The 19,005-nt window shown below is 32.0% G+C and overlaps 1 protein-coding gene across 24 annotated transcripts in view; it reads right to left on the reverse strand.

Moving 5' to 3' along the window:
- Positions 1-19,005, reverse strand: part of camk2g1 (calcium/calmodulin-dependent protein kinase (CaM kinase) II gamma 1) — a 155,891-nt gene that overhangs the window by 16,247 nt on the left and 120,639 nt on the right. For 6 of the 24 annotated variants that reach the window (XM_087275427.1, XM_087275419.1, XM_087275412.1 and 3 more), the window contains 4 exons: positions 8,153-8,193; positions 6,167-6,253; positions 2,857-2,901; positions 145-190 (listed from right to left, as the gene is read on the reverse strand). In XM_087275427.1, the coding sequence (XP_087131553.1) occupies positions 145-190; positions 2,857-2,901; positions 6,167-6,253; positions 8,153-8,193 (219 nt within the window). 24 annotated transcript variants of the gene reach the window in all.

Consider the following 19,005-nt stretch of genomic DNA (forward strand, 5'->3'; position numbering starts at 1 on the left):
CAGAGGTGTGTTTTTGGTGACATGACAGCGGAGGGTCTGGACAGGAGAGGGTTTACTCTTCTGACATGAGCACTGGGATCTGAATGGCCGCAGTGCAGTAGGCATGCAGAGAACAGGAGGAGAGGATCTGTGTACCTTTCCTACCTTTCATATCCTCTTCTTCATTGGTGTTGCAGCTCTCCGTGGAGCCCTGCAGACGGAAGCAAACAAAGAACATACAACACAAACAAATCATGAGGATATGTAATAAATAGGGTTAGATTAAGGTCTCTGAAACTGGATTCTAAATGAAGCCTGAGTGGATCTTAATTCTATTTTTGAGACTATTTTAAAGTTGACAATTTTTGTTGACAAACTTAATTGTTGACAATTTTAGAGACAACCAGGGCTTTACATTAACACCCGCCAAATGCGGGTAGATTTCGGTTGTGGCGGGCTTGACAGCCACTCCCACTAGCCACTTTGGCTGGCTGAAACTCATTTTTAAATTGCCAGTGCTGGCTCGTCATCACTACAGATTAGACTGTGAGTTTATGACCGTTTGTCTATATGCGTACTAATGTGATCTTAGAATCGAGAAGCAGCACGACTGACAAAAACAGCTTTTCGCTGAGCAAAGGAAAGCAGGTGAATAACGAATGAGAGGATCACGTGCAAGGTGAGACAGACTTTCCTCACTCACTGACGAGGGCTTTAGTGTCGCGCACACAGATGATTTGCTGCGCGCGAGTGTTTAAAAGCTCCTGTGCCACTTCCTCACTCAAAGCAACCGTGCCTGGAAACAAAACTAGTGTGATGCTCGTGCACCCACAGTCCTTCAAGGGCTCGAGATTCTTTGTAAGCAGCAGCAGTTGTTGTCGCTTTTGCTTTAACCATTCTTTGAACAGATTATTAATTGGCCTAACATTAGCCGTGTATGCGGCATCATCCTTTCATTATCACACACAGAATTTTTTTTAGCCACTTTCTTTTGCTTGCTGTTATTTTTGTAAATATAGTTCAGTAATCATCCTTTACAATAATATTGCTTTAATATGTTGTTGTATGCATATAACTGGTGATCTGGGAGCCAGAACAGACCACATGTGCATAGATGTGTGAGAATATGTATATTTTATTCAGCTGTTTTGTTGAATAAAAAGTGTATGTACTGTACTGTATACTGCAGTATTTCGCTTGTTTTGACACATTATTTTAAATTTGTATCAAGCAAATAATTAGTTTGGTGTGGCCATTGAAAAAAAAGATAAATGCTTATAGTGTTGAGCCCTGAAACGTCCAGTAAAAGAAAACTAATTGCAATGTGACACTTTTTTTTTATGAAAGCATAACCCATTTGCTCATGCTCATTGAGTAAGCTTATAAACAAAACACAGTTGAATGAATGAGGAGGCAAGTGGAAAAAAACAATATTTTCCCAACAACAAAATTGTGGCTAGTGAAAATGGCGAGTAATGATGGACAACTACTAGTCACAGTGGCCGGTGATCAAAAAATTTTATGTCAAGCCCTGGAGACAACTGTCATTTTTTGCAACACATTTTAAACATAATAGTTTTAATAACTAATATCTGTCTTATAACTCATTTTTGTCTAGTTATTTTACATGATACTTGTATTAAGCCTAAAGTGCTATTTTAATGTTTACACCAGATGCGGCTTGAGCAAATAAAATATTTCGATATTCCTGCATAAAGACGCATGAAAAATTTGAGTTTACTTGCTTCCTTCGAGGACCCAATCCACTTCATTCACACGTCAAATTCACTTCACAATAGACATGGATTCGCATCATGAGCGAAGCTTCTGTCTGCCCTGTGACTATTGTTTTGCTGCAAACGGCTAAAATGAATTTTATCAAGAGAGTAGCTGTGCTTTATGTGCTTCAGGAAAAGTGTTGATTCATTTAGCACCATAACCGAGTCCTCTCCTTTCAGAGGTGCACCCATCTCTGAGTTCATAAACCCCTCCAAAAACTGTACCTGGACGATGAAAGCTTTCAGAAGTTACTTCAGACTGAGCCGAGCCCAGTTTGATGAGCTGTAAGCGTAGACTTCTATACAGCTTACAGGGACATTTAAATGCTTAACTAGGTTAATTAGGTTAACTAGGCAGGTTAGTGTAAATAGTTATAAGTAATTAATTATTGTATAACGATGTTTTGTTCTGTAGACTATTAAAAAAAATAGCTTAAAGGGGTTAATAATTTTGACCATATGTTTTTCTTTTTAAATAAAAACTGCTTTTATTTTAAATAAAACAAGTAAGTTTTTTTCCAGAAAAAAATGGGAAAATGTCCTTCCTCTGTTAAACATAATTTAAGAAATATTTAGAATTGAAAAAAAAAAAAAAATCAAAGGTAAGTAAATCACTTACGCTTGATGCTTCATTCACGTCTGGTGTGAACGCACCATAAGGACTACTAGGTTAATTAGGCAAGTTAAATTGATTGGACAATAGTGGTTTGTTCTGTAGCCAATGAAAAAAAAAAAAATAATAATTTCTTAACGGGGCTAATAATATTACCCTTTTCACAGTTTTGTTTTTACATTCAATATTTTATTAATTTAAGACTTTCCTTCTCCAGAAGGAAAATAGAATGGAAAACATAGTGAAAATGCTCTGTTAAACATCCCTTGGCTAATATGAATAATTCACTATACTAATTAGACATTTTTTTATTATTAAAAATGTCACTGAAATGGTTACAAATCACAAAAAAAGTAATAATAAAATAAAATAATTAAATAATAAAAACTGAAATATTCATATAGATTCATGTAGAAAAAGAACAACAATAGTCTAATGAATGAATCCCTATTTTAAATGCTACAGAAAAACAATGACAAATCATACCTTTGGCCCATCGACGGGGTTGTGCACAACTGTAGTTTGTGGCTCCTGTAAAAGAGAACAACATTATTATTGAAGTAAGAGGACAAAGACCTGGTTAAACACAACATCACCAAAGAAAACACACACACGTCTAAAGGAACAAAATAAGGATTTTGAAATCACAATAAAAGAATGATTTATAAAGACAAATACAGTCTGTGGAAACACACGGTTGGGGTTCACGAGCCTGATGAAAATTCACTCATTACAGAAAAAAAACAACCACACATGTACACTTATAAAGTACGAAATGTCATGCAACACAAAGATCTAAAGATGCCGTTTCTGGTATTTAATTTAAAGCTATCCACCTTGATGATGATTATGATTTTTCCTCTGATCAATTTATTCCCATAAAAAATTGACTCAATTGAAGCCTCAAAATAGTGGTCAATCCTACACATCACTCCAATAGCTGCTTGTGTTTTATGTTAACCCAGTGGTCTGCAAGCTGTCCATTCGCACTGTGGAGGCATTTTGGAGGCCTCTGGAGGGGTCGGGGTTAACTTGTGCACTTAATGGATTGTTTGGAAGTCCCAGGATGCTCTTTACTCAGATGTTTGGGCAGTCGAGCAAACAAGGCCCATCTGAAGTGTCAATCCACTGGTCTTTTCTTAAATCTCTAGAGGATGCTGCTGGTGTCCAACAAGCCCAAATAGCTGACAGCTTTCTGTGTGGGACACTGCATCTTTACTGGGAATGGTTCGTGCATTCTGCTTCAAATGATCTTGCTATTTTTTGGAATCCATACATTTATGTTACTTTGTATGGTGACTTGTCTAAGGATGTTTTTATTTAGGGATAGTACCTCATTACATGTAATCTGGATTACATAATCATCCATTTAATCATTATGCAATCAGATTATAATATTCAAAACTTTAAATAAAATATGTATTACATATTGCTTTTTAAGTATTATATTGCATTATATACAGTTGTAGTCAGAATTATTAGCCCACCTGAATTATTAGCCCCCCTGTTTAAGGGCTTAACTAGGTTAATTAGGTTAACTAAGCAGGATAGGGTAATTAGACAATTTATTGTATAACGATGGTTTGTTCTGTAGACTATGGAAAAAAATATAGCTTAAAGGGGCAAATAATATTAACTTAAAAAAATTGAAAACTGCTTTTATTCTAGCCAAAATAAACCAAATAAGACTTTCTCCAGAAGTAACAAATATTATCAGACATGGTTAAAATTTCCTTGCTCTGTTTAACATCATTTGGGAAATATTTAAAAAAAAAAAAAAAAAAGATTCTAAGAGGGGCAAATAATTCTGACTTCAACTGTATATTAATATACAGTTTTACTTTAATGCATTTGGATGAAGACAGTAAATAAATCAAAATTTACTTATTCAAAGTATTATAACTTAAAACAACAATTCTAAAGAAATTTACCACATATAAATGAAGAAATATTGTAATTTAGCAAATGATGCTGAAATTTCAATAAATGAATAACATTGTTCTCTAACATGGTTTAATATTTATGTCCGCATGAAAACTATTTCTAATTTTAAAGTTTTCACTATATATTAATATTAACTGTTTTGTTGTAAAATTCTGCATTATGCTAAACTAAAAAAAAATTGTGATACACAAAAATCCCATTCAAAAGCCTAAAGTAGGGCTGCACGATACTGGCTAAAATGAGAATCACAATTTTTTATTTTTTATTTTTTTGCTTAAAATGAAGATCACAATTTTCTCACGATTCTGTAGGTGAAAAATAAATATTAATATGAGTACAGTATTATTGTTATTTCTGAAATATATGGTGAAACAACAATAATATTATTAGGCCAATGAGTAGTTCTACTGCTGGTTAAAATGCTAAATTATGTATAGACTTGGAAAGGTGAACTTAAACAGACTTTAAATATGTCCTGTTTGTTAATTCACAGTAAAGTGATGACATCAGAATATAACTATTCATAATTCTCAAGTTGAATTATTATGTTTGAGACATATGCTTGTCATTTGTCATTGACAACATTATTAGACATTTTTCTACTAGTATAATGAAACATTTGCCATTATCAGATATCCCTCTTCCATTATATTCAACATTATATAGGCTAAAGTAGTTGTAGTGACACTGTAAAATATTTATTTTTAAGCACAATACTTAGTGTTTGCTATGAAAGAGAAAACATATCAAATGCAGGTCGCAATCATAATTTTAAAAAGCGATATGATCATTTAAATGATGCTCGCTTTCGGTTTCACTTTCCCTGCCGAATGTGCTCATGACATGACTGTCATCACTTTGAGGAGAAAAAAAAAATTTGCAAATCATACTTCCCTCACGGCTCCCAAACAATCACTCTGTGCCACAAATTGAACGTTATTTACAGTAAGTGACACTTTTAGCACCATTTGGAGGTGTCCATTTTCCTGAGCGTTTTATATAAAACAACATTAAGACTTGTGCGACCGCCTTTAAGCTTCTCTTGACCTTGAAAATAAAATTGGCTGATTCGTACAAAATCTGAATTAAGATTGTGTGTAGGGTTCAATCAAAATTACAATCTTTTTTTCATTAATCGTGCAGCCCTAGTCTAAATTGATCTAAAATAACCACAGGAAAATAAGCCGAAGGAAATATTCTGTATATTTATTTCAGGAGTTTGATCTAGAAGTATATTTACCATGTTTAACTCCTGAAATAAATTCCAGACTTGTTTTGATTTGCTAAATTTGCACTTAATAATGTTGCACCAAACTTTCGCCATCAGTACGATACACTATAACCTCAATCAAACGTTGAAAGTAACCACAAAGATAACATGACCTAATATGTGCAATCCAATACGTAACTTTAATTCATAATAAGTAAAAGACTTATATTTATAATTCACCCAGGACTGACTATTTAATATCACATAAGTTCTTGTCTGGTGTCTGTATTTTATTAGCAGTGCATGTAAAAGTCAAACAAGAGTGTAGAAAGACATAATTCAGCAGTTTACTGTTATGAACAAACAACTCCTAATCAGATAATAATAAAAATCACAAACACAAAGTTCCAGACGTGTTTCCAAAAATATGAGCGCTCAATAAAATTAATAAAACAAAAATTAAAAAAACACAAGGAAGGAACATGACATCTAATGCACATCAAACTACAGGTCTGAGATATTTAGTACATGCAAAACGGTTTCAAAAGACTTCTGGCATGCACCAAATACTACTGCAAACACTTGAACATGTGCTATGGGATACGGTCAGATGAGTAAATGGGTTACACAGAGATGAGGTACCATCGGTGTAGAAGAGGCCGTGTTGCTTTCTTTCATGGCGTTCACTACAGCGCTCACTACACTGTTTTTAGTGTTGTTTGTCTGGTGCTGAAATAGAGAGGACAGATACAACTTCCTTTTCAGAGAGATGACACCAACCGAGCAGATCCTTCCACAGTTTCAAGTCAGTCACGGTGGTTAAAAACCCATACAAGAGAGAAACAGCGTATACGCCAGGAACATTTAAAGCAAGACCAATACTAATGGAACATTTCTTTGTAGCTTAAGACCTGAATATGCTAAATAAAACACAAAACAATACTTTTTTGGGGTATTATATCTATGTCTCATAATAATAATAAATATTAATAATAATAATATTTTAATACTGATGCAAAAGCGATGTATTAGGAGATTAAAGTAAAAAATTAAACTATATTATAAATATGATTACTGTTGTTGTCATTGCTAATATTAATTGCAGTAGTAGTAGTAGTAGTAGTAGTAGTAGTAGTAGTAATGATAATGGTAAATTAATAATCATTTTAATATTGGTAATTTAAAATAAAATTATAAATATGACTACAGCTATTATTACTGTATGACTATTATTATTATTGTGGTTATTGTTGTTATAATTCATATTTTTTCTTGTGCTTTTCTTATTTAAAGTAACAAGGATAAAAAACAAATCAAAATAATTACTGTTATTATAATTAGTATTAATAGTAGAAGTATTTGTAGTAGTAGTAGTAATGATAATAGCAAATGTTTAACAGTAATAATAATAATATAAAATAAAATAATACATATGATTACGGTTCTTGCAATTATTATTATTTTTTATTATTAAGTTGTAGTTATAATTCATTCACATATTTTTTCTTGTGCTTTTCTTATTTAAATAAAGTAAAGAAGATAAAAACAAATAAAAATAGCTACTTTTATTATTATTAGCAGAGGTATTAGTAATGATAAAAGTAATAGTATAATAATAGTTATAATAATAATAATAATAATAATAATAATAATAATAATGGTAATTTTAAATAAAATAATATTTATCTTTACTGTTAATGCTATTATTATTATTAGGTTGTTATAATTTATTCACATATTTTTTCTTGAGCATTTCTTATTTAAAGTAACAAAGATAAAAAAAACAAATAAAAATAATTACTGTTATTATTGCTGGTAGTAGTAGTAATGATAATAGTAAATGTATAATAATAATAATAATATTAATAATAATAATAATGATAATAATAATAGTAATAATAATAATAATAATTTAAAATAAAATAATAAATATTATTACTGTTATAGCTATTATTATTATTAAGTTGCAGTTATAAATCTTTTACATATTTTTCCCTTAGTTTTTCTTATTGAAGGAACAAATTAAAAAAAACAAATACAAATGGATATTGCTATAAATATAATCATTATTATTATATTAGCAGTAGTAGTAATAATACATTTACTGTTATAATAATAATAATAATAATAATAATAATAATAATAATAACAACAATTGCAATTCAATGATCACAGACATGTAAATGAAGACAAAAATATCAATACATACAGCTGCTTTTATTATTATTATTATTAATAATAATAATAATATTATTAACAATAATAATAATAATAATAATAATAATAATATTATTATTATTATTATTATTATTATTATCCATCAATCTGCTCTTCATTGTTTTGCTTGAAGTATAGTGGGGCCTTTAGAATTCTTGTCAAAATAATAATAAGACAGTGTGGTAATCATCAGGCAACACAGGTTTTACTATCAATTATTTGTAAAATAACCTTAGAGCATGTGATTTCTACAGAAAAAGTAGAAGTATATTCACTAAAAAGTGGTGTTCCTTCAGACTCAGATTAACAGAATCAGCAGAATGTTGCAGTAGTGATAAGAACTTTAAAAAGCTGCTGGACAGATGAAAACAGCTCAAACTGCAGGTGTGTAACAGACATCTGAAGGCTTACCTTGACTCCATCTGCCTTTTTGTTGAGTAAACTTTTGCAAGCTGCAGAGAACAGAGAAAAACCTAATTACTACAAACAGCGCAAGGTAACAAAACCGACAGAATGCTCACATCTGCACATATTTCAAATCAATCCCTGTATAAAACAATAACACACTGTTGGCTTGAATTCTGCTATTCATTACCATACAGGGTCGTTTTTTATCATGGGAGAATTTTTTTAAATTTAAATAAATCGTTATATATATAATTAATCCAAATAAATATGATCCTTTGGGAGGGGAGATTAAAAAAAAACTTAAGCCAAGTGCAAACGGGAAATTCATTTTGGTGAAATTTATTTAAAGGGGTCATATTTGAAAGAAATCAAATTTTCCTCGATCTTCACCTGAGTTTATATAAATATGGTACTGTGTGTGAGACTGTGTAACTTCTACTCAGAATTCTCACTAGTGAAAATAGATAAAACTAAACATTATTGACCTTATTCTCCATTGGTTAAATGCATTCATTTTTGTAATTGTTTTGACTAGGAACAATAAAAGGCAAAAAATCTGTCAAATTGTGCTAATTGATGTTGCAAAATGATGTTTGTAACATCTAAAAATTAATGGAAATGAGACTGGAAGTCTCAAACCAAAAAGATTGTAACGACTGCATCCACTCATACGTAAACAAAAAGGTCTGAAGATTTTTATTTTGTCTGATTTAAACCATTTGAATGGCACATTTCATGAGAATTTATTATAATTATAGAAACATATTCAAAACGGCATATTTTCAGATATATAAATGCACAATAGCATAAACTACCTGACCTTCACATGTACAATCAGATAATAAAAGCACAAATAAAACATGGCTTTGAAACATTTCTATGTAAAAAATAATTATCATAAACAAACAAATAAATAAACAAATAAATAAAAAAGGAAAAGAAAACAAAATGTAAATAACTAAAACAAATCAACAAAAATAAATAAAACAAAATGTAAAACTGAAAAAGATGTAAGTAACCAATAAACAAATCAAAAAAATAAAATAAATAAAACAAAACGTAAAATAGAAAAAGATCCATGTAAATAACTGATAAACAAATAAAAAATGAATAAAACAAAATGTAAAACAGAAAAAGATAAATGTAAATAACTAAAACAAATAAACAAATAAATGAATAAATAAAACAAAAAGTAAAAATAGAAAAAAGATAAACGTAAATAACTAATAAACAAATAAATAAAACAAAATGTAACAGAAAAATGATAAATGTAAATAACTAATAAACAAAAAAAATGCAAAATATAAACGTAAATAATAAACAAATAAACAAATAAATAAATGTAAAATAGTTAAAAAAGCATAATATAACCCCTTTAAAATTAACAAATGTGACATGATTTGAACAAAATGTCCATTTTATTTCTTTTTCACCAATCTGAGAGCAGATAGAGAGACCAAATTTGTTCTCCATTTGCAGCCGCAGCCGTAATGAGGGGAAAATCACGGCTAATGTATGCAATTGATTTCTCCTTTAACTGCGACTGTTATTTCCCAGAGGGCATGTTGGTTAGGTCTGGAGTCAGTGTAGGGGAAACGGCCCATGATGCACTTCACCGGCCCTCAGAAAACAATCAAACGGCCTATTGTACAAAAAAAAACCAAACTCAAGTTTTCGCATTCGGGATTCCTGTAAAACACCTTACCTTTCCGAAAACACATACGGGAAGAAAAGACGGACAGGTTAAACATTCAGTAGCAGAGAGGACAAGCTGGAAGATTGCAGGCATTGTTTGCATCGCAGGCCTGCTTTTTCATGCTTGATTTATCATGGAGGTGAGAAAGGTGCTGGTGGTGGATGCAATTTACCAGGCGGTCAGCCATGCAGTGCCCAACAGGAATAAATCGAGAGTCCCAGAATGCAATGCACTAATGAAGGAGTCGAGTCATAAAGCTAGACCTCGACTCATTACCAGTCCACTGTCTCTCATGTATCTAACTACATCTCATAGGACGGTGACTGGGAGAGCTGAGCAAGCAGTCTCTTATACTGCAGAATAATCCGACGCTGCAGTCATACCACTCTTAATGCTGAGGGCAAATAACTAATTACTGTATGAAAGGAGACAAGCAAAGAAAATGCAGGAACCTCCGTTATTATATAGGATTGTACGGTCATATCAAAAGCTTTGTGTCATCGTAACGCAGTTTAAATAACAGGGGAGAATCGTTGAAATTTTAATGCACTGATTTTGATTGCAAAACATCAGAATAGCATAATGAGTTAAGTTCAGACATATTTTTCCATTTTAAATATTTCCCAAATTAATATACTTTGTGTATGGGTCAAAGACAAGACGTCCCATTTTGGCTGCATCAAAGTAAAATTTGCCATTTTATAATTATCCATATCAAGCCAGAACTATTAGCCCTCCTGAATTATTAGTATATAATTTCCCCCAATTTCAGTTTAACAGAAAGACGATTTTTGTCAACACATTTCTGAACATAATAGGTTTAATAACGCATTTCTAATAACGGATCTATTTTATCTTTGCCATGATGACAGTACATACAATTTTAATAGATATTTTTTCAAGCGACTAGTATTCATCTTAAAGTGACATTTAAAGGCTAAAGTACACTGTAAACCCTAATGTTGTCTTTACTTAAACACTCAAGTTGGATTAACTAAACAATGCTTAAAGTATTGCATTTTGACACCATAACCTGCTAATATTTGTAAGGATAACTTATTCCCCTTTAAAAACCATAAACTCAAGAAGTATTTAGACCTCTACTTGTAAAAACTTTTTTTTTTTTTTAATTTTTTTCACAATTTTTGATATTCTTATCTTTGATTGGCTGTGCAAAGATTGGTGTAATTCAAAAATATGCAAAAAGTCAAAAGTCTATGTGACTGGAATGTTTGGTAAGTGAAATTTTATCAATTCAAAACTGCATTTTCTTAATGTCTTAATGGTATGTTTGTTATTTCCTGAGCAAATTCTGCAAAGTCAATGGTTATCTGTACTTCATTTGACGTTTGTGTTGTATTGGTGTGATACAGTATTTGTAATGGTGTGAAAACAATGTTACAGTTACGGTTAACCTTATCTGGATTAATTACGTTTTTTTTACGTGATTTTCTTTATAATATAACATTAGGATGGTAAGTTATGTTTAAGGAGATATTATTTTGTTGTTGTTGTTATGAGCTGATAGTTAAATTGTTTAGTTCATCAAACTTAGTACTTAAATTTGGTGAACTGAACAATTTAACTATAATCTACAAAACCGGCAAGTTTTGGGAGACTCCGTTCCTCAATTAAGTTGAGGGCACCAGTTTACTCAATTAATTAAGTTCAGTCAACTTATACGGGTTTTCAGTGTAGGTTAATTATTTCAATTAGGGGTAACTAGTCAAGTCATTTGTGGATTTTGTCTTTTGCAGGTTATTTTTAGAAAGTAACTCCCTTGTTTGTCACCACTGTATAAACTATACTGAATGTTATACTGAATGACACATTTAATGGATTTCTAATGTTAACATACGTTATTTTTAATTATTGTTATTGTTTATTTAAAAAAACACCTGAACAGAACACATTTTTTTAAATGTAGTTTTAACATACTTTTATATTTCTTATTCTTAAAACCTCATTTTCATCTTTGACTTGCATTTAATTTCTATATAAATCCATATTTATTCAAAATGTTATGATGTAGTAAAGATTACCACACCAAAATCAGTGCAAATATTCAGACCCCTATTAAATAACACTTAAAATAATTCAAAATCCATTATAAAAGCCAATAAAAGATTAAATACACCTTTAGATCAGACTTGTGCAAGCAACAAATGATATATAAAGAGATTTACAGGCAACACAGCTGACATATACAAGCATGCCTTATCTTTATATTCTACTGGTCAGAAAGTCTTATCTTGGTCTTACAGTGTAATGAAAAGCTCTTAAAGGAGAATGAAGAAACACTGATGAAATGTCATTTACTGGCTACTGGTTTTCATCTTACATGTTCAAGTGGAGGACTGGCTTTAACAATAGCAGAGTATAAAGAGTTATAAACACTTACAGTCCTAGTTGAAGCCAAGAACTGATGGAGAGCATTGATTGGATGGCTCAAAAGAACATTAAAGGAATATTCCAGGTTAAGTATACAACTTTAAACTCTAGGACTCGTCTTCAGTTTGTAAAGCAGAATTGAAATGTTCACAGAAATGCCTGTACAGCTGGGAACCGAGGCCACAGATGCTGTCCATTCAGATAAAAAAACAAATATAAAATAGTATTTAGAGTAACACTTTTGTGGTAAAACATAATTTATTTTACCTTATAGAATAATAAGGTAAAGAATTGCTACATTACATGATACTTTTATGGAAATGGTAATAGAAAGACTTCTGCGTGTATATTAAGAAAAAATTAATGAAAACTTTTAAACCGTTTATTATTATTATTTTTTTAAATGGGACAAAAACAAAACATCACAACTAAAATACATATATAAATATTTATACAACAGTTCTGTCTGGTTCTTAAATCTGATTGGCTGATAGCCGTGGGATATTCTGCAAACAACAGCACTCGTCCAGCCTCTTAACCCTTGCGTATTACTCCGCCCACATACAGCGACAAGCAGAGGACACTCTACAGTTTGACAAATATTGCTGCTGCTGGACAACATAATGCAATTTTGAAACTTTTTAGCGAGAATGTAGTTGTTTAGATTGCAACTATGCAGATTATTTATAAGAATAGTGCCTATTTTAAATATTTATAATTTTGAGAGACAGCGTGTTGGCGGCCATTAGCCTGTCTTTGAGCAAAGACGGTTGACAATGTTCATCCACAAGATGACCGGATAATAAGCCCTAACAGGATAATAAGCCCTAACAGAAAAACAGCTTAATTTCAAACTACAGCTGATCAACTCATTATTAAACAGGTAAACGACTTTCGATCTCTCTCTTTTGTATGTTGTAGTGCTGTATTTATACCACTATAAATTGTATTTATACCAATCGCAACAGAGAAATACTGGGGAATCTCTGTAGACTGATGGCATTTCGTGTTGATCAGCCTTATAACCTTAAAACTTCAGTAAAATCACTTGTTTTATCATCACTTTAGATATTACGCTAGAGAATCATTCAAACATTAGCTCTAAAGTGACGTATGTGGAGTAGCAATGGTTTCTGCTGTTCTGCAGTCAGCTGTAGATGTGAATGAATGGCGAAATAATTTTAAGACTCTCTGTTTTTCTTTTAATATACACTATTATGCCATCAAACTGTTGTATAAATGCAATATCACACTCGTAGCAGTGCAATGTGGCTGTATGTTAGTACTGGTGAGCCTCGTACCAACGCACGCCTCCCACCAGTGGCGATATACAGCCACATCGCACTGCTACAAGTGTGATATTGCTCATATATATATGAGCATGTATATATATATATATATATATATATATATATATATATATATATATATATATATATATATATATATATATATATATATATATATATATATAATTGTATAATTAAATGTATATAATACATTATCTAAAATAAAAAGGGCAAATGAATAAAACCTAGTATTTTGTAGTGGGAAATTTAAATATTTTATATAAAAAAATGAGGTTTTTTTATTAAAATTAAATAAATGAACTCATATTTGATAAAAAATTTTTAATTAGAAAAGTTAACAGGACAGAATGATGTATGAAAAAAACTAAAGCTGTATCACACTTAACCCCCAAAAACCTGTGCAATATTTCATTAAATATGCTACCTGCTATATCTTCATACTTATTTCTGAAATGTACTATTACTTCCTGAAAGTTTTCAAATTGAATCCTACATTTTGTATTCTACACACGACTGAAAGAGCAGCAGATTATACTATACTATATTATACTATACAATACTATACTATACTATATTATACTATACTATACTATTGCAATAGTAGCAGTAGCAAAAAAAAGTCTATAATAAACAACATAAACAATCAAAACAGCAGCATTTTACCACATTCAACAACAGCAGAAAGTTCTTGTTCCCTTTCCATAACCCTGAGGAATCAGCCCAGATGCTGCGGTTTTTCTTAATTGATCTCCTTTGATCATTACACACACATCTAAACTACATTCTCACAGCTGCTCAGTCACAGCTCGTTGAAGACGGCAGCTGTGTGATATTTACTCAATCTGACAGACAGCTGTCTATAAGAGTAACAATTCAATCAGATCAGACAACACAAGTGCTTTCTCCAGACTCAGACACACCGCGAGCAGTGTCGTCCATCTGCCCTCCAGAGGGCCTCCTTCCCCGCAGACCACCAGGCGCTCAGAGGACACTTCGGGTCTGACGACTGGCAGCAAGCCAACCCCGCTCCTGCCCGTCCGTGAGCTAAAGGCCCTGCGCTCTCGGCGAGGGGAGGAGGAAGAGTTGAGAGGAGAGTGCTGGGGCAATGGTGGCTTGGCTAGGCTGCAAGGGGATCTGCTTTAGTGGACCACACGGGACCAAACTGGAGGGTGCGATATTGAGGTCACATCTCATTTTTTTGTGTTTAATTAATCTTTATTTCTATAAAGCTTTTACAATGTAGATTGTGTCAAAGCAGCTTAACATAGATGAAGTTCTAGTAAAATGAAAGCGCTTCAGTCTAGTTTTCAAAGGTTAGTTTAGTTTACTATAACGCAATGTCTTTTTAAACTTGTTTTAAGATGACATTGCATTAAACTAAACTGAATTTCAAAACTAAACTGAACTTCAACTACGTTTAAATGGACACCAGTAATCTAATTATCTGCCTTAATCTGAATAAGACAATATTAAGATTAATGTGTTTACATGAGTTGCTTTTTGGATGTTCCTTTCATATTCCCCTTTTACATGTTATAGTACATACACTATTTTACTACTAAAATTCCAGGACTTTTAAGTAAATTTTCAATACCTAATTATTAATTTAATATAATGTTCAAGTAATACATAATCAGAAAAACAATGCATGTTCAAATTTATTACACCATAACACACACAACAATCCATTTAGTTTATATTTATTTTTATATCTACTGTATGTAAACTGTATTTAGATAATGCTTAAACGGCACTAATATTGTTTTTGGCCAAAGACCGATAAATAGTAAAGACAAGTAACCTATATTCAAGTATACAGATATTTGTTATACTAATTTCCATGACTTTTACAAAACTTTTCCAGGCCTAGAAAATGTTGTTTCAAAATTCTATGTTTCCATGATCGTACCCTGTACGTAGTTCAAAAAACCTCTTTACGACACTATTTCCTCCAACATTTAACACAACAGTTTGTGTTCGTCATGTTGACATTTTGATGACATTTTGTTTTGAATTTTGTGACAAGTTTAATTGAAGTTAATTCCTCATACTGTCCGTGCAAACAGACAACGCAGAAAAAAAAAATCTTAAGCAACAGGCCACCTCTGCCTTTTCATTCACTAACTTTTAATTCATGCCTGCACGACAAACTCGAAGGTACTAAAAGAGAGGATGAATTCTTAGCAGTCATTGTTTCCCGCTCACACCAAAAATGTGCTTTCTTGCTTAAAAAATTCTCATTTGTTTGTCGTCAAATGCCTGTCAATTGATGTGTGAGCATCCAGTCGCAAAATGTACCGATAAGTACAAAGTGGTATTACTTTGATTGCGATGTTTACATATCTGTACTGCACTTCCATAATGCAACTAATATAGGAATACTGTTTAGTTAGGTTATGACTTTAGTCAGATTAAAGTAATGAAAAATTGTTGTTTAGATGACTAGCATTGTCTTAATCATATTAAAATCGTAATGTTGGTGTCCATGTAATCACACTCATTCTCTGGTGTAAAGGGATAGTTCACCCAAAAAAGAAAACTGTCATCATTTACTCCCGGCTCTTTTCTTGTAACAGATCTGTTTGAGTTGATTTTTTTCTGTTGAACAAAGTAGTGTTGGAAACTAGTAGTCATGGAATGATATTACATATTTTTTCTATTATGGGAAGCAATAATTACCTGTTTCCAACATTCTTAAAAAAATATTTTGTGTTCAAAAGAAAAATGAAACTCACTCTGAAATGAGGTTGAGAAAATAGTCAATAAACAATAATTTTTTATGAGACCTACCCACCTGCTAAAATGAACAAAGATAAATACATTTAAATAGAATGCATATATTTGCCTAGACATTAGCGAACGATGAAAAGCCAGCCCAATATCACGATGAAGCAGAACTATTATATTTATTATCAGCAAAGTGGCTAATTCTTAAGAATTTGTATCATTTCAAAAGTTCGATTTTTAAAAGGACTCTAAACCACACCCCTAAACCTACCCCTCATTCAGGGATGAGCAAATCAAACAGAAATTTGTGAATGAGATCATACAAATAAATACAAATTAGCCACTAAATCAAAGTTACGAATGTTCTGAATGAATGAGATTGCTTCGAAAACTCTTTATTTTGAGCCTGTGCTCAGTCATTTGGGAACAAATTAAAATATATGCATACGATTGGCTAACACTTGAAGTAACTTTTTAAAACTTTTTTTTGACTGTGTGTTTGTTTTCCACAAAGTGGCATACTCTATGTCTATAGTGTCAGATTGCATTATGGTTACAAAAAAATAACAATTACAATATTTGCAAATATCGCACACCTCCAGAATAAACCTGTCCCCTCCCAACCTCATTGTTCTGCCTGAGGTGGAGATTACTGAGGTGGGCTGAGGACAGACACGTGACTGTGGTCCCATATCTTCAACTAAAGCAGACACCATTTAAAAGATATTTAACCCAGTAGCACAATACACCAGTAAGCTGATCAGCAGGGAAGGAGGGAGCCGAAAAGGGCTGAAGCAATTTAACCGTGAGAGAGAGAGAGAGAGAGAGAGACAGAGCAAGAGATAGAAAGAAAATGAGAGAGTCTAATCAAAGGAGGAGAAGCGACATTTGCATTTTTTACTCCATGCAGACGATAATGCATGCCGGCCGATCGTTAACATGAATGCAGCGCTGAGGTATTGATTGGATTGTTTTGCCTTGAGCCGATGTGTGTAAATTGAACTGGGGACAGTTGTGAGATGAAACGAGACGTTGTTTGTTTATCACATATAAAAGGAGAGCCAATTTATTCTGATGTATAAATAAATAGACCTTTTGAAATATAAACAACAGCTAAGATGTTGAGAAAGTGTCGCTATAAGGGTCATTCACGATCACAATGATAACACTGATGAGACAGGAAAGGAATCTAATGAGCAAGATATTTCATATAAATGGAAATCATTCAGTAGCACTGAGATATAAAAGTATGGATAGACGTATTAATATTTGTTTAATGTTCTTAAAATAAATGTAAGTAATCTACTAATATTGAAAATGTAACCAATGTTAACTCTAACTATTACTAGTACATTTCAGTGCCTCCCACACATGGACTTTACTTGGGCGGGCCGCCCAGGTATAATAACAGCCAACCAAGTTTATTTAGTGACATTTATTTTTTTATTTTTATCATCCTTTTACACTTTTTTTGTATCCGCCCAAACATGCGTGATTGATTAACTAGTGTAAAATCTTTCGCCCTACACATTTCCTACTTCTCATTGTGTGTGCGCAAGAACCGTCAACACACCCACAGACACTAACCATGTTTCTATCCAAAAATGCAAATTACTTTATGCGCAAAACTGAATTATCGCATAAAAGATGTAAAATATCATGCTGCGAATAAAGCAGCATTTTCATCTAATGAGTCACAGCGAACAAAAAAATTATTAATTGGCACCAAATATCAACAGTTGAAATGGAATTGGTTGTGGTAGGAGAAGTTGCATCAATCTTTTCTACATTTAATAATCTTTTCTTATCGAATAAAAAGTTTATCCAACACAGTTATGCACATTTTCAAAATGTAACATCAACCATTTTTATGTCCATATTCAAAATGTGCATAAAAATAAGTGGATGGAAAAGTAGCTAATGTCACGTTCTCTGCAGAGACCCTCAAAGACGCACTTTTTTTGTGACTTAGAAATGCGCCCAGCCGGGGTCTCTAAATCTCTTAAAATGCGTAAGCAGTGCCAGCACAGCCGCAGGTGCGAGAGAAACATTATATAATTAATTATTTGTTCTAATCAACTCGGAAAAGCTTTTCTATTTACTCAGAGAGGACAAAATTACATCTAAACTGGCAGCAAAATATATGTAAACCGTTATAAATGGTAAATTAATTTATTTACTTAATCTACACTTTTCATTCTTGCAATTATTATACTTTTTATTTTTATTCCATAGAAATATTATTAAAAATCACTTTTTGTCGCATGTACAGCTAAAGTCAGAATTATTAAACCCCTTGTTTCCTCATTTCTGTTTAATGGTGAGAAGAACCTGGAAGATTTCCAAACATAATTATTTTAATAACTCATTTCTAATAACTGATTTATTTTATCTTTACATGCTGATAGTAAATAATGTTTTACTAGATATTTTTAAGGCACTTCTATACAGCTTAAAGTGACATTTAAAGGTTTAACTACAGTAGGTTTATTAGGTTAACTAGGCAGGTTAGGGTAATTAGGCAAGTTATTGTATGACGATGGTTTGTTCTGTAGACTATCAAAAAACATTAGCTTGCAGGGGCTAATAATATTGACCTTAAAAACTGCTTTTATTCTAGCCGAAACAAAACAAATAAGACTTTCTCCAGAAGAAAAAACGAAGAGTTTAGATGCAAAAACCTCTAGGTGCCGTCTGAAATTTCCATCAAAAATAAATGTTTTTCTCAGCCT

Source organism: Danio rerio, chromosome 12, assembly GCF_052040795.2.
Source record: "Danio rerio strain M-AB ecotype USA chromosome 12, GRCz13ab, whole genome shotgun sequence".
NCBI lineage: Eukaryota > Metazoa > Chordata > Actinopteri > Cypriniformes > Danionidae > Danio > Danio rerio.